The 17,335-nt window shown below is 36.7% G+C and overlaps 1 protein-coding gene across 2 annotated transcripts in view; it reads right to left on the minus strand.

Annotated features, from left to right (window-relative positions):
* The window catches only part of CDH11 (cadherin 11), a 53,623-nt gene that overhangs the window by 12,079 nt on the left and 24,209 nt on the right, over positions 1 to 17,335 (minus strand). The window contains exons 2-5 of one of the 2 annotated variants that reach the window (XM_053449635.1): positions 7,986 to 8,370; positions 3,835 to 4,129; positions 1,444 to 1,563; positions 220 to 387 (exon numbers count right to left, since the gene is read on the minus strand). In XM_053449635.1, coding sequence (XP_053305610.1) covers positions 220 to 387; positions 1,444 to 1,563; positions 3,835 to 4,129; positions 7,986 to 8,210 — 808 coding nt within the window. In that variant the 5' untranslated portion in view covers positions 8,211 to 8,370. Of the gene's footprint in view, positions 1 to 219; positions 388 to 1,443; positions 1,564 to 3,834; positions 4,130 to 7,985; positions 8,375 to 17,335 lie in introns of both variants that reach the window. The other variant, XM_053449634.1, reaches the window with a different exon arrangement.

Below are 17,335 nucleotides of genomic sequence, written 5' to 3' on the forward strand. Positions count from 1 at the left end.
TCAGGAGTGTTTTTTTTTACTTGATCTTAATCATTGCTTATCCTGATTGGCTGCTAATTTTAAATCATTTTAAAATCAAGGTAATTTGTTTCATAACTTATGAGGAAATCAGATGCCTCCTGCATTTCAGAAACTTGAATGTTGTTAAGTTGCTTTAGAAGACAGGACCACTTGAAGAGTAAAACTTTGTATCAAACAGTATTATGAGAGGTTGCTCACTCTGTGGAAATTTTGGTGGGTTGTCGTTGACGTCTGTCAGTGTTATTGTAACTTTGGTTGTCCCTGAAAGACCACCCATGTGACCTCCCATATCTTTTGCTTGAATGACCACGTGATATTCTTCCTTGGCTTCTCTGTCCATGTTAGGGAGCGCTGTCCTAATAATTCCTGGGTGAAGAACATAGAACAAAATTATTTTAGATTCAGAAACCTATATCCCTGAACATTCTGTCCATTGTTTAACTGAGCAGTCAATGGCCTATCACATAAAGGCATATCATAACACTTCAAGTCCACAACACGGTTGCTGGGGTTATTTGTCATTGAAGGCACCTTCTACACCAGTTTGCTGTTTTAAGCCTTCGCATTGCCCCTGAAAATGCATGGGCTACAAAAATTCCAATCCCGACAAAAGAAAACAAGACGGCCAACCTCTCATTTATCCAACGTTAATTAGTGTGTGAGATGAATGTTCCGTTACCATAGAAACTAACCAAAGGAATGTTGATTGAACCAACATCAGCACCTGGATTTGACGTTATGGTCCCCAATGTTAAAATAATGTAACAGCACAGATCAAAATCAAGTGCTATAGATGTTTGATCCAAGACATCACAGATTTGTAACATTCTACAAGTTGTTTTTGTAGTTCGGCTCTATAACCTGTTTTAAAATCTCCTCAAATAACTTTGAGCTTCGTCCACCTATCGTGTGTATTACTACAGTTTGAGTATTGAAAAATCCTATACAGGTTCTATTGTAAAAAAAAAAAGAAAACAATAATGACCTAGATTGCACATGCTGCTTTTGTCTGAATCCCCAAACTGTATTTAACCCTTTTCATGCTGGATAAGCCTCAGATACATTTTCATGTTAATTTTTGTTCCATATACTCGACATGTATAACAGGTACCCACTCGAAAGCAATTTTTTTTTAATACCCACTGCAATAGTGAGAGATTTTTTTTTAGTTTTTTAAAAGGGGAAAATTAATTAGTTGGTCACACCATATGACACCAAAAGATATCCCAGATGGTCTGGAAGGGAAATCAGTCATCTTCTACAGATGACATGAGGATATGCCATAGGGTTCTCTACCCAAGGTGTTCAAAACTATTAACTATTTGCTGATTGAAAGGACATTTTAGAAATATAAAATCTTCTTTGCGTTATAGTTTACCATTAAGAAAATAAGCAATAAATTCCAACTACCACGGTGTTTACCTGTTTGTGCTTCGACGGAAAAATATGGTTGCCCTTCGAGAATACTGTAAACTAGTTTGGCGCTATTTCCGTATGTAGGGTCATCTGCGTCCGAAGCTGTTACCTGGATGACTGATGTACCTAAAGAAAAACGTAAAACATTTCCATTAGTGTTCATTTCCTTAAATAAATATAAAAAATTCCAATTTATTCAGGAGGATAGATATTTTTTGTCTCATTAGTAGCATACATTTTGCAGGAGGATTTAAATATCCATTTACAATGAATGATGATTACTGCTATTGTTCATATTTTTCAGATAATACTGTATGAAGGCTGGTTATTGCAAAGTGCAATTAACTAATACATTAATTGTAACAATTCCGGAATCTAGTGTAGTTCTTAACTTTAAAATTCTAGAGTTGAATTGGTATATTTGTCATCTTATCTTACGTTTAAATAGAAAAAGTAACTGATTTATTTTCAAAACATAGAAGACATTTTTGGTGAAAAAAAAGATCATCTTCCAAATGATCCTAAAAACGTAGCCATCATTTATTACAGGAAATCTTAAGGAAGCTGTAGGTGGAGTACTCGCTTTGTGGAAGTAGTTATGGAAGACCCTCTGTCTCCTTCAAGAAAGAGATGATTGTATTTGCAGAGAAATATCATTTTAATGTATGATGTACAAACTTAATTCAAGTAGTAAACCCTCAAATGTTTAGGGATTTGAAATAAGCCTCCTTCTTAAGAAGGTTAGTGAAGGTGTCTTTCTAAATTTGCCTTCTTCTTTGGTATGGTGGACCACAGATGTCCCTCAAGTGCAGATCAATGGTCTCAGTTAATGGTGAACCTCATGCACAAGTGGATTGTAGAGTAATACTTTCAATTTTGTTTTCAGAAAATAAAATAATAAAACAACTGTTGTCCAACCAGGGGCTCACTGGCATCGTCAGAGAATGACAATTGACCCTCCTCGTTGTTCAGCACTAAATTAGGACTGTTGTTTCAGACTAATTTTTCTTCAGTAGAATAAATCATGGCTCTTTCCCATAAATCCAAAATGAAAAAGGTGGATATCCAGTACAGGATCTCCATTGTAAACAAAGCAGTTAAACCTGCTTTAGGACTGTCCACGATATTCAGTCTCTGAGATTGATTTTACTAGAGACTCTCTGTACACCAAAGTCATTCACCAACGTGAGGTCACTGCTAAAAAAGAAAAAAAAAAGAAATCCCATCTGGATTCGGTTTAAACGTTAAAAAGCTCCAGGTTGATAGATCACTCCAAATTATTACAGGAAACTGGAAGGATATTTGATTAGGTTTTTAAACGGCCTTTAGGGACATATTTTTTTCTAATAAATTTCCCACTTACCTCAATGGGGAATTTCAAGGAAAAATGACCCCAACGGACCCTTTGAAGTTAATTATTACATAAAAAAAGGCTTTTCGTTGCTAATGGCAAGTAGGTTTTATAAAGTCTTTTAACACAGGTCTCTGAAGCAATTCATTTTGCTTCCACTCGTATAAAGGCAAGGTTTAATTCGACAGGCAAGCCACAAAAAATGATGTTATAGTTCAAAACTATTTGATTAGGAACACTTAGAATTTCTATACCTGATATAAAGCCCATATACAATGAATGAGTGCTGGTTCAATACGTATTAAAGAAGTACAACACTGTTTTGAAATGCCTTCAAGTTAGGATAATATTCTGGGTTTCCACCTCTTGAATATGCTTTAGAATGTTCACCATCGTCTTCTATACTTTAGGACAATAAGACTGCAGAAGTTAGATTAGGTTTTCTGCAGGCTGGGGTGGTGTAAAATAGGAGGACATTTTCTCAGATTGACGATTGCTTTAAGTGCAAATCTGGGTTTTATTTCAAACCAAATAGTTGCATAAACATTTGCATTGAGTGTGAATAAACATTCTATAACACAAAAGCTTTATACTTTTTCTGAAATAGTTAATATAAAACATTAAAGAATAACTTAGTATATATACTGTATGTTGTATGTGCTAATAATGTTTTTAAATATTAAGAGTCATGTCCTACCCATCACCTCTCATCAAGAAACATTTTAGCGATAGCTACAGGTCTACTAGTACCCAGTAGACTACTTAATGTCTCCATGTTTTCTTGAGTCCAAATTTCTGAGCATGACTATAGGAACAGGGTTAGTCAGTATACACTATCGTTCAAAAGTTTGGGGTCACTTAGAAATCTACTCATTTTTGAAAGAAAAGCAAATTTTTACCATTAAAATAACATGAAATTGATCAGAAATCCAGCGCAGACGGTGTTATTCTTGTAAATGACTATTGTATCTGTTAACGGTTGATTTTTAATGGTATATATACATGGTGACAATCATTTTATAAACAAATTGTAAAATTCAACATACCCACACTGGACATCTCTGGCACTCTAGCATGATAGTTCTCTTGCAAGAACTCTGGAGGATTATCATTTATATCCTGGACCTTCACAATAAATTCAGATGGCGGTTCCAAGGGTTTGTTGGTCTCCCTATCCACGGCTTGAGCCATTAATGTATATTGAGCCCTTTCTTCTCTGTCCAGAGTCTTGGTTGCGTGAATGTTCCCTGATTTGTCATCTATAACGAAAATGGTCCCAGCGCCTTCCCCTGAGAGTATGTATTTTATCTTCCCATCTCCGGAATCGACGTCGGAGTGAAGCTACAGCAAAAAAGATAATTTTCAGTAAGAAGAAAAAAGAAAATTTTACGTATAACATGCAATCACTTTACCTACTAATGCAAATGAAAGTTAATGTGGCACCAAAAGAACTGTTGGTGACCAGTGTGTGTGTGTGTGTGTGTGTGTGTGTGTGAATCTTATGGCAGAAATCAATCATTCTTCCATCCTATCTGCACATCTTTACAATAGCCTTATGCTAACTAAACCAGCCACCAGCATCACTTTACAGCAGGCTATCCTTAACACATACTTTTCATTTGAACTCTCTTAAAATAAATGATATTAACTGTTTCAACTTAAAACTTTTTTTCTAATATACCTAAAAGTTAAAATTATCCAGCGACATTGCATACAATAGCTGAACTTAAATCAGTTAAAGTTGATGTCCCACGACACAAGGGGGCACCATATACAAGTTTCCCCACGTAAACCCTATCGTCACATCAAATGTATAACTATGTCTAGCAAGGCAAAAGACAACCCAAATGCCTAACATTATAATTATGATATAATAAAACTCCCTTTAAAGTGTCTTGCTCACAGTACTGAATACCCTTTAACGCAGACAAACACGCTATTACATTTCAGCAAGTCAGTAGTTGAGAACACGTTAGAAAATAAAGTACATTGTGAAATAATGTAACGAGCAGAAAAAAGTCTAGATCCGCCCACATAATTTTCTCACAAGCACTCCTTCTGGATTCCATTGACCTACTTTGCACAGGAAGACATAGAGATGGAGATACTCCTACTTATTTGACAAATCTCAGCCAAACGTACTTTTATGGCCACAACTTAACTAAATCATAATTATTCTTCTGATCTGAACACTTCAACTTATTTTAGGCTTATGTCACACCTTACGTATGATACCGTTCTGGTCTGTGTGAAGGCACAGCTGCACTTTTCAAATTCAAAGAGCAATATCATTTGGAGAATAAAACACTCATTTGTTTTAAGATGAATATTGGTAAGTGCTTAGTTAATGGTGGTTAATTCTATGATATATCCAATTAATTGTGATGAGTTCCCTTTAAATGCTTGTCAAAAATTCTTTATGTAGTCTCAAGATTGTAAGCTTGCGAGCCGGGCCAGGCCATCTCCACCTAATGTATCGGTTTGTCTCAGTCTAGTCTTGTCATACCCCTTGAATAAATGTATTGTATGAAGCGCTGAGTAAACTGTTGGCGCCATATAAATAAAAGATAAGTTAGCATACGTATCCACAGTTAAAGAGGACACTTGATCCCTGTGTAATGACATTTTTTCTAATTTGATTTACATCAGATTTTTTAAAATGTTATTTTGCTATTTTTTCAGTATAAAGTTACAACCACAGTATTAACTTTTTTTTTTGCTATTGGTGGCTTTTGCCCAAGACATCTGTGACCTCATCGCATATTGGTAGCCAAAAGGTTTTAATGTATATTCCTTCTGAGGAATTGGTTAAAACATGAACTCTGCATTGTGACTCACAATGGTAATGTGGAAGAAGGCTGTACTTTTTATTTTTGTTTATTTTGATGAGTTAAATATGCATTTTAAAGCATGACTTAAATCACGTTTATTTAAAGGAAGACCCTATCCCTAAGCACACACTCCTTAAAACAACAAAATTCTTGTTTAATTAAAAAAAAAATTAACAATACTACAACCCAGTCAAGATGCCACAAATTAAATATGCATTCTGAAACCGAAATATTCCACTAGTGTTTATAAAGACATAGGTGAACTGAATACATATTCACGAGGCACATAGACAAATCCATATACTGATGAATATTTGGTTTACATTTGAGCAAAAGTACCATAACAATAAGAAATTTTGAAATAAATCAGTATGAGGGATCTGATTATTGTATAAACTATTCAGTCCATCTCTGCATTCCCTGTGTATTAATAGATTTATATAGGCAAAAATCAAGGGACAACTGTTCTTAAAACCCAAAAGTCATAATTTGCATTTAAATAGCGTGTTCTATCTAGGGCTGCAACAACTAATCGATAAAATCGATAATGAAAATCGTTGCCAACGAATTTCATTATCGATTAGTTGAATCGATTTTTATCGATTATAAAATGAGGGTTTTTTCAGAGCAAACGCTCTGAAAAATACCCCTCATTATATAATAGTTTAGTCTGACTCACAGCAGCAGCTCCTACTTACCAGTCCCTCCTGTAATCACTGTGACAACTGGCCCCGCCCCTTCCTTCTCCCAGAAGGCCAGAACCACATGGCTGTGACACTCATCTAACTGTAAGTATAAAATTAATATTTGGGCTACTGAAAGTTAGGGGAGGTGGGGGGTTAATTTAGGGGCAGTTATGGTTAATGGGGTGTTTAGGGTTAATTTAGGGGCAGTTATGGTTAATGGGGTGTTTAGGGTTAATTTAGGAGAAGTTATGGTTAATAGGGTGTTTAGGGTTAATTTAGGGGCAGCTATGGTTAATGGTGTCTTTATGGTTAATTTAGGAGCAGCTGTGGTTAATGGGGTGTTTGGGGTTAATTTGAGGGAGTTGTGGTTAATGGTGTGTTTAGGGTTAATTTAGGGGCTGTTGTGGTTGATGGGGTCTTTAGGGTTAATTTAGGGGATGCTGTGGTTGATGGGGTCTTTAGGGTTAGTTTAGGGGATGCTGTGGTTAATGGGGTGTTTAGGGTTAATTTAGGGGCAGTTATGGTTAATGGGGTGTTTAGGGCTAATTTAGGGTAATGTTTTGATGGGGTATTTAGAGTTCATTTAGGGGTAGTTATGGTTAATGGGGCGTTTAGAGTTAATTTAATGAGGACTGAGGGTTAATTTAATTAATTTAATAAAGTTAACTTACGGTGCAGTTAGAGATAAAGGGGGGGGAAACTAAGGGGAATCTAAATCCTGGGGGCAGTGAAGATTAACCCTGTACTTATTTATAAAAGTATGGTGTCATTGTGCTGTGAACGGGTCTGTGACTCTATGAGGGGACTATGAGATATCTGGGGGGTACAAGGCATATCTGGGGAAGACGGAGTGACATATCTGGGGTTATAAGGCATATACAGTATATATAAGGCATATTTGGGAGGGCAGTGTTTCATGTCTGGGGAGGACGGAGTGGTGTATCAGGGTGTATCCGGGTGTATAAGGCATATATGGGGGTAGAGTGGAGTGGCATATGTGGGGAGGGCAGCGTGGCATGTCTGGGGAGGATGGAGTGGTGTATCAGGCCAATCGGCCAACTAATCGATTATGAAAATAATCGTTAGTTGCAGCCCTAGTTCTATCATACACAACCCCTAATATTTCTTCTGTAGGATCCCAAATCCAAAATTATTTATCAACTTGTATTTCTCCAGGCAGTTCTAATTTTATGGTAAGTTGATGGTCCCTTAACTTGGGGTCATTTCTAAAACAACAAAAATTATACCTTCATTCATGAATTTAATACTAAGTACAGCACTAGAATCATCACTTCTAGTACTGCTGAGCTGAGTGCCCAAGCCCTTCAATTAAGTAATGATGTCATCAAGCAAATTTTAGCCACATTGATCATTTTTAACAGGAACATTTGTCAGGTGACACAAAAGAAGCCAGTTATAGGCTGTAGCTTCTTAAGCTTCTATGTTGTTTCTATGTGAGTAAACCTTAAGATGACAGACCTGCTCTAAAAGTGGACGGCACAATCAACATTTTGTCTAAGCCAAATAATACCTTTTAATACATTATATAACAAACAACGCAAAATGCTCATTGTAGAATGCAGCAGGACATCCATCTTGCCAGAAACCCTAGGCAGTTGCCTAGATTAACCTGGGCTAATCAAATATGCGTGGTTGTAGAAAGGTAGTTTAGGAACTTACCCGTCCAACAAGTACAGGATCTGGTCCGGTATATTCCTCTATTACGAAAAACTGATTCCAAACCCACCCCCTCTTTGACCGATGTAGGACCTGCCCTTCTTTTCCCTTTTCATGTCGTCCATGATACGATTGCCTCATTTTCCCATTTCTTTCCATCGGCGTGGCATTACTAAAATACACAAAGCTCAGGGACAGGAGGATGCCATGTAAACAAAAGTCCTTCATTTTTGGTAATGTAAATGTTAACAGTCCTCGATTTATTCCTGTTCAAGGTCAATCAAGAATGTGAAACGCGTTGGTTATTGGTAAATCCCACCGTTCTTCCCATAGAAAAAGAATTGGGTGATTATGTGTATCACACTGTCTTCTTCAGATAGCCCAAGGCCTTCCTGAAAGATAAAATAAAGAAAACTAAGTATTTTGTAGTGAAAATTCAGATACAGGAGGAAGCTATTCGAATTTGGGTCTCAAAGGTAAAGACTCATGCAGAAATTCTGGAAGCTAAAATTTAATATTTTGGTGAAGTTATAAAATTGTGGTTGTATAGCAAATATTTATACCTAATTTTCTGATCCATATAAAACGGAAATATATATATATTTGTACATGTAAATATATACAAATAGGTGGTATATTTTTCATTATATTATTTTAATATATTATTGTTGTCTCAACATAAATGCTAATTTAGAAAATGTTGCTCTTCTGCCATTATTGTGGCCGAAAAAAGTTAATTACAAACAACACAGGCTAAATCAAAAAAATAAAAACTGTCTGGCAAACACAAAACCTAGCTATTAGCACGATAATTGCAAGAAGCTTAATGAAAAGGTCGCTCGGATTCATACTGACACTAATAGGCAGAAGGGTAAAACAGAGACAGAGTATCACTAATAGGGTCAGTTCAATAAATACATTTTTACACCCCTTTATCTTCCAATATTTATAAAACAAACTGTAAGGAGTCTGTTGTGAATAAATTGCTGTATGTCACATAAATACATGAATGCGCTTCTAATTTGTAAAACATATCTTAATTCTGTTGTAAAAAATATAAACGAGATGAACGAAAAGATAATTTTTTTTTTATTCTTTCCGCCACTTTCCCGGTAACTCCAAGACCAGTGTCAAAGACTTTATTTACGATTTAACTTTTTACCCTTTTTACCCATCACGTGTGATGCAAATGACCACAAACACTCTGGGTGGGAAAAAGTTTGCTGCTTTTTTTTTTTGGGCCAAAGATTGGAAGTGCTACTTTCTGCAATTCTTAGAAGTTGAGTAAAAGTTTTCACTGACTCGCACTCTCAAAAATGTATATGATAATTCCTTAGACCGAGTGATACATTTGGATACTCCAAGATATGAAGACCTCTGTTTTTCCTCCCTATCGCTTTTAACCCTAAATTAAGCCATTGGTGGTAAGTAAGTGGAGGCATCAGATTTAAAGAATTATTTTTATATCCATTAAACTACCACCTGGCATATATGCTGCCCGCGGCCACTCCTGGCATACATTCTGCCCCCACCAAATTTACCCCTGACCCCAATCTTCCTCCCACTAAAGCAACTCCCTTGAAGAAGGAAAGCTAGAGAAATTCCCAGAAAATGGGCATATTTTTGGTTCTTTTTTGTAATCCTAATCAGCATAAGTGGATCTGCAATCAAACTGTAACTAATGCACAAAAAATATTAAAACCTATTAGATAAATAATTATAGCTCGCTTATTAGCACATGTGAAAAAAATGGTGTGATTTTTTTTAATTATTATTTTAAATTTTGAAATGAAGCACGCAAAAAAAGTTGCTATAAAGTTTGCATTTTTTTTCTTCACGGAACAGCGGGATAATTGCTTAATTGCAAGAACATGTCTAGACTAGAAAATAACAGATAAAAAAGAAATAAAGTAAGCAATTTCCAGGACTTGTTGGTCACAGAGGAAACAGCATTTCACAAAACTAGTTTAAAAGCTGGCACATTGTAATGTAAAGTTAATGACTGAGAAAAAAAAACGTGCAAAGTGGCTAAAATAGAAAAAAAAGAATGAAATTGAAACAAAAAATATCACTTTAGCAGCATTGGTATTCACAAAAACTCTTGAGTTTTATACAACTAAATTAATTAAGTTCATTATTATATCAGCAATGGGGCTTTGCCAAGAGTGTTATAGTTATAATAACCCAAGTTTGCAGAATAATTGTGTTGATGTCATATAATTAAAAATGGGGATCTGAGTTCCCAAGTTCTCTGCTAAAGCGGGACACTTGGTTGATAAAGTATTTTTTCTTAACATGAATCTCTTATTGAGATTTGTTCCTGGCAGGCACTCCCAGGCATAATCCTATAAAGTTTTAAAGCAATACATGAAATACTTTGCCATCTTTTTGTCTTGTGCTGGGATTAAGGAAATTGACCCTATCAGCAGATGAAGGGTTATTATCTGACCCAAAAAAATGCTTGTGGCTTATTGCAGTTTTTTTTTTTTTAGTTGCTAGATCGTAACTAAAAACATACAGGGTCAGGCAAAGTCTAGGTAACACGGGAGCAATTATCCCTAAACGACTCATGTTAAAAGTACTTTATCCACCGCTGAGGCTATTGTAGTAAGCTGAGGATGCCGCGGCCGTCAGAACGACTCAGAAGCTGCCAGAACCAGGCCTGCGCTGCCATATCAGTCCTGCTGAAGAACCCTTCAAGGGTCGAAACGTCTTTCTGATTTTTTTCCTTATATAATAGAGTTTCCTGGGCTATTGCTATATTCTTTCAGGCACCGGCTGGAGAGCTTACTTAGAAACTCTCGGGGTTTGACCCGGAATCTCTGAGTGAAGGGCAGCGTCTCTGGGTCACTTTTCTCTTTCTCCGGGGTAGGGTAGCCATGCTTAATTCCCCCATTAAACCTTTAATACCCCAACCTAAAAAATTCTATATAGTGACTCGCCAAATGTGTTAACCAAATGACTCTTACACCTGTCTCCATGGTAACCTTGACTTGTCATTATTCAAAGACGAAGTGAGTCACCAGCATTCAAGTACAGATATCAACCATGACATACTGGTAGCAAGGGCGCTAGTTGGGATTCTAAGGTATTATCAAATCTGTGCAGACACTAGAAACCAGCCCCTTCACCCTGAGATTGGAGCAAAAACCATATGAGTTCCCAAGTATGGCATAGAGGCAATACAGCTCCTCTTAGACACTTTTTATTAGACCCCCAAAGCCCAGTCATTCTCTGTCTACCTACCGTCCACCGTTTGCGACGGTGGATACCCGTGACTTAAGTCTCCTTAGATTTATCTACACAGTACATGTCCTTTGAAATAACTTTTTTTTTTTAACTTCTAAAAAGTAACTGCCCTGCCCGATGGCCGCCCATGTGCCATTTGAGCAGCCGCCCCAAAAAATGATCAGGTATCAAAACAGGATTCAGGTGATCAAAAATGTAAATGTGAAGAAAAGTGAGTTGTTTGCACTTTTCTATCACCTCCTACAGAAAGGTGACAAGGAAGACAGCTTGTCAGAAACATGATACTTTTCACTATTAACAGGTGTTCAACTCATCTGAGAACTTTAAATATGAATGCTTGTGCTTTCCACTTGTCAAACAACCCTCTTCCCAATTTCTTTCTTTGAAAAGAAGATTACATAAAAAAAGATGTTTGAAGAGGTAAAAAAATATAAATGTATCTGATATTTTATGGTATATGGCATCTTACAGAATGCCACACTTCTAAATTGTCGAGAAATATATATATATATATGAGAAAGAAAGGGGTAGGGGAGAGCTATGAAGATGGGTTGGTGTTACATAAAAAGTATGAGGTCACCAGGGATTGTGCTTTCTCTCTCAGTGCTACCTTGTGACGCACGCGAAAATCTATAGCTGTGAAAAACAATCACGTACTTTATATACAACCCTTGACCCTCCTGAAATGCAGCCCTTGCCCAACCCCATGATATCGTGTCAATCTTAAAGGATGGGGGTTACAAGCGAACGGTACCCCTACTGCGTGTATAATGTGATGTCAGTGTTCAGTTATAAGGCAGGTTGCAAAGATCGTTACCGTTAACCTGATGGCTTTTGTCTTCCAAAAACGTTTAAGCTCAGCATCTAAATTCTTACAGCAGAAACCAATTAAATATGCTTTTTCATTAATAATTAATTGTTACCAGTCAAATGGGCCATGTAAGGCCTCTGTTAATTTGCTGCTTGACAATGGGAGAGGTTTATTCCAGCATAACACCCAAGTTCCAAGTTTGAATATGATGGGTTAAAAATAAGATTGTGATTATGATTGTCATAATTTGTACTAAGGTGTCTCTTCGGCCCTTTAGATTTAGTCGGTCGCCCTGACTGGGTGAAGAATGATCACATCTGGGACCTGTTAGGATTCTCCTCCCCACTCGAGTTTTAGGGTAATTGAGCAGATTCCCGGGGGTCACGCAGTCGACTCTGATTTAATGATTTCTGAGCATATCTAGTGATATATCAGAGCTGAAATCTCTGCTTGAATACTGGTGACTTCATTCAGAATATTTACTCCTCACCTAGCCACGGTCATTCATTCTAACAGAATCTTAAGAGCGTGGAAACACAATAACGAATTTGGAAATAATTGTCTTAAGGAAAGGCTGAAGGATCCATATGATTACCTTACCAGGGCTTGATTTCCTATAAACTGTAAAGTTTAAAATGAATAGTGTAAGTTGGGACGAAACTCGGCTATATAACATATGGGAAAATATAATAAAACTAACATATAGTTAAATGTCTCTGGCATGCTAGCAAAAACATACATCATGCTATTATACTGTAAGTAAGCCATGTCTCCAGAGCAGCCTAATATTAAGTGATACCCTTAGGTTTGTGTTCATTGCTGCCAGTTAAGTTTATATTTTAAAAAAAAATAAATAAAAAAAAAAGCCTGATGTAACAACGGGTATTATTTCAGAATAACTGATGTTAAATGAGCAGTCTTATGAGCACCAAGGAGCAGCTGAATCCTTCATTGTGCTCACACGATAAAATAGATTATTGCGTCTGAATAGCAGCAGCCGAAAATCTCACAGCTTCTTAGGCTCGCGGCTGAAAGAGCCATTGTAACGTTACCCCAAATCCTGCCCTCCTCCAGACACTTGACAAGTATAGAAACACACAATAGAATTTTTGTATCGGACAAAACACCCCTTGTGCATCGAAGAGCTTATCTATTTAACTTACAAATGTCTCGCATTGTCTCCAAATCCTTCCCTGTTAAAAAGCCGACCAACGTAGATATTTACCATCTAGCAGGATAAATATTAGAAATGTCAAGCTTTGAATATGTTGGCTACACATATGCTTAACCTCTGTATGGCATATCCGGATAACAATTTGCCATTATTATTTTTTTTTCTCCCCTCTTTACTGTTTTTCCATTAATTTGCTCTGCTAAATTGTTAGAAAATCTGTTTTAAATGGAAATTTCCAAGCTCAGAATCATCTTGGTTTGTTATCAGTTTGTGAGTGGTTTAATTGAATTCAGTTCATCTGTCCAAGCTTGGTATTTGAGCTGGCACGTCCAAACACTCCAATATTGTAGAGTACACGATCCTAAATTCTCATGGTGACTCGATAGATTATTTTGGGCACTTCAGCCTCTAATCACTAAGCCTGAAACCTTGTCTTGGTTTTTATTGACAAGACGTTATTGTGCAAGGTGATGCAGTTTGGGCAGAGTTTGACAACAAAGAAATCAGCGTTGCTCGAAGGCCATGTTGTCCTCTTCCAAGCCTACTCCTTGTCTTCAATGAGTACCTGGATGAAATTCAATAGCTTACAGAGTCTAAACTAGTGAGAGATGCCTCTGGAATACATTGTAAAGCTAAGGAAGACAACATCAGTTATTTAACTTGATGACCGAGCTAGGCTAAGAATAATTTGATATGAGGTTCATTCACACCTGGAAAAATATATCTTCTGAAGTACTATATTGGCACCATGATATTTTAATCTATCAAATGGTGGGATTCCTGATAGAACATCATAATCAAACTTCTGATGTGCTGAAGGAGACCACCATTTCCTGAGTGGTTAAGCATTGTATGCAGATTATCTTGTGAGATCTTCCAAAAAGGGTTGATCCATTTTTTTTAGAACCTGTTGAGCAATAATTCCTTTGGGCTCCGTTTTAGAGCCATTTCATTGATATCACCACTTCTAAAAGTCTTTACAAGTAGACCTATAAAATATTTTTGAAGACAAAACTCATAATGCTGTATTTCTTTTAAAAAAGCATGTATAACATACAGCAGCTACTTCCTTAAAACCGGATTAGATAATGATCATTGGGTAGGCTGCTTTAACATTTCTCCTAAAAGAATGATACAGAAATTGAACACCAATTCTGTAGCATTCTTCTCTCAGTTAAGTATAGATCTCCAGCCAGCTCTGGAGAAATAGGACCCATATTAGATTTATTGTTTGTAATCTTCTTCTTAGAGAATGTCAGTGAACCTAAATCTTCCAGGGATCTCGAAAATTGAAAGAGCCAGTTACAGCCGTTAGCTCAATCACTGAAATATGAAAGCCAAAGATTCATTACCTGTCATTTCTGAACTTATTACCCTGCACGACAAATGTCTCCCTAACGGTAACAAAACCGGCCAGGTGTTTGTTACTGTGTTACATTTCTGTTCCCCATTTAACATTCGGATCTTGAGCTGTACGGGTAATATGAGGTACAGATGTACCAGCACCTACTTGAGGGCCTTTAACCAACCATTCACTGTTTGTTGTGGTCCAGATGGAGGAAGCAAGGAGGTCTGAGCTTATAGCAGAACCTTTACCCACTGATGAACCAGTAAACAAGAGAAGAGAAGACCAAAGTTTGGGTTCTTATACCATCTGTGATGGGCTCACTACTGCATGTATGTCAATAGATACATGGTAGGACAGATAAAAATGTCAGATGTCAGGGAAGCAACATAATAAGCCACAAGGACTTGTTTCAGAATACAAAAAGGGTTTAGAGTAATTGTCCTGGTGTATCATTCTCACAGTTATAATGCTTTATTCATCTTTCAAGAAGACTGATGAATAATTTGTCTTAGGTCATTCATCAGCATCAACCATCACCTGCTCAGAGCTGTGTGGGTTGGAAACAGGGTCAAATCATCCCTGTAACATGGATCTTAATCCCCTTGCAAGTGGCACTTGACATCCCAATCACAAAGGAGTTAATGAAAAATAAATGAGGCCATCAGGCTGAAGGTACGGTCATTATTATCAACACTTCTATCATAAACTAACATCATAATTCAATGCTGAGAAAAGCAAGAGAGGGCAATCTCGCATATGCCTGGAGTAAAATATAAATATATAAAGACCTTTTTTCACCTAAAAATGGTTTAAATGAAAAGTGTGATACAAACTTCCCAACGTTAAGGATAGCTGACGTGTGACAGTCGGAGGTGTTAAATCTGGTAGGGTCATGACAGGGAGCTGGTCATCTAATCTGACTCTCAAAATGTCAAGCTACTGATTAATCAAGCATTCAGGTTGGACATTCACTCATAATTAACGTTCTGAAATCATATTGCAGGTTTTCTATTTAGAAAATTCAACAGTATTAAGATACAGAATGTTTTAATCATAAAAACATAGTTTATCTCTGTAACCAGTTTGTAATGTCCATTCCAGCATTGTTGACCTATGTGTTGGATCTTAATTCTTCAGGGATAAATGGTCAGTGGGACACTATCATACTTTAATTCATATGATAGCTGAGTGATCCCTTCAAATTGTCATGTGATCCCCTTTGCAAATGAATGAGGAGATTCTACAGAAGCTCACATTATGCTTTCACCTCTTTTACCCCCCCATCCAAAGGGACCACTGAAGAGACTGCGCACGTTTTGCTCTAAATCACCCTGGCCTGCATTATCCAAGAAAGATTTTAATACATTTAAGTCAACCAACATTCTTAGAATCACATAAGTTTCCAAGACCTCAGAGGCCTCCCTTCTCTTGCCTAGCACATGTAAAGAATCAAAACTCGCCTGACCATTTCACTGCTACACAAATCAAGAAAAAACCTCTAAAGCATTTCTACAAGCTTTTTATGCAGGACAATAAAATTAAATGAGATCCATAAAGCAATGAACAACTGTCTTCTAATAACCATCTACATAAAGTGGGATGATCCAATAAAACTGAACAAAAATTATATAGAAATCTAAAATATGATCTATTTTAACAAAAAAAAAAAAAACAGAATCCATAATTCTTCCCTGTCCTCTCTTGCCTTTATCTGGGAAAAGGACACCAAAATTAAATTAGCTACATTATTATTTATTATTCTTATTATTATTTAGCACCAAAGTATTTTGCAGCCCCTTTCATAAAAAAAGTCATTATCTTGGAGGGGAATAGTGCATTAAATGTTAAGTGTACAATTTATAGAAATATATATATACATATAGATAGATAGATAGATATTTATAGTGAATATAACTGGAAGAAATGTGTAATCTGTCACCTGAAGGGTTAACAGAAGTAGCGAATCGTACCTCTTTTAATGCTTAGGGGATTCCTGAAAGCTAGAATGGTTCATTTTCCAGGAATACAAAGTGCGAGATATCCTGTTATCACATAGGATATATTATAATCATATTAACCTTTATTTAAAGCTAGATGCCAGGTATACCCACAGGACCTCCAAATACACCGGATCGGTGAGGCTTAGCAACAAATTGCATAAAAATTAAACTCAATACCATAGAGAGGACCACTTTCCGCTGAGAATAGTATCAGCTCTTGCACCTGTTGTACAGAAAAATACTTTAATACAAATCTCCGCATGCATAATATATTCATGGGAAACAAATGCAAACAGATGATACCTATCTATCCATCAAGAGAGAGCAGCACATTTACTGTAAAAGACCACTTACATTCGTATTGATACAAATTCTGCCTGCAAACTTCCCGTAAACAACTATTAGATTATCCACCTAGGGCCGAAATCAATGAAATAGATTTCTTCTCGGAGTTGCGCTATTTGATTACATAAAGCACCTCCGAAAAACTTTGCTTCCGTCAATCACTTGGAAATCATTTTCAGTGAAGGAAACTTTTTCACTGGAGACAGAAAGAAATATGAGTTATGTTCTGATCAGAGAGCTGTAGTGGTTATGGAAGTTAACTCTTGTTTGGTAGGGGGTGAATCATTTTAGATTACTAATATTAAAAACACATAGAACCTTTGTAGTGGTGTATTCTGGTCTTGGCAAATAGGTCTAGGGTGGCAACAGCCCCACTGCCTAATAACCAGGGGTAGATCACCCGATTGGGCGATGAGGCTTCTTGGA

Source organism: Spea bombifrons, chromosome 10, assembly GCF_027358695.1.
Source record: "Spea bombifrons isolate aSpeBom1 chromosome 10, aSpeBom1.2.pri, whole genome shotgun sequence".
NCBI classification, from domain to species: domain Eukaryota; kingdom Metazoa; phylum Chordata; class Amphibia; order Anura; family Pelobatidae; genus Spea; species Spea bombifrons.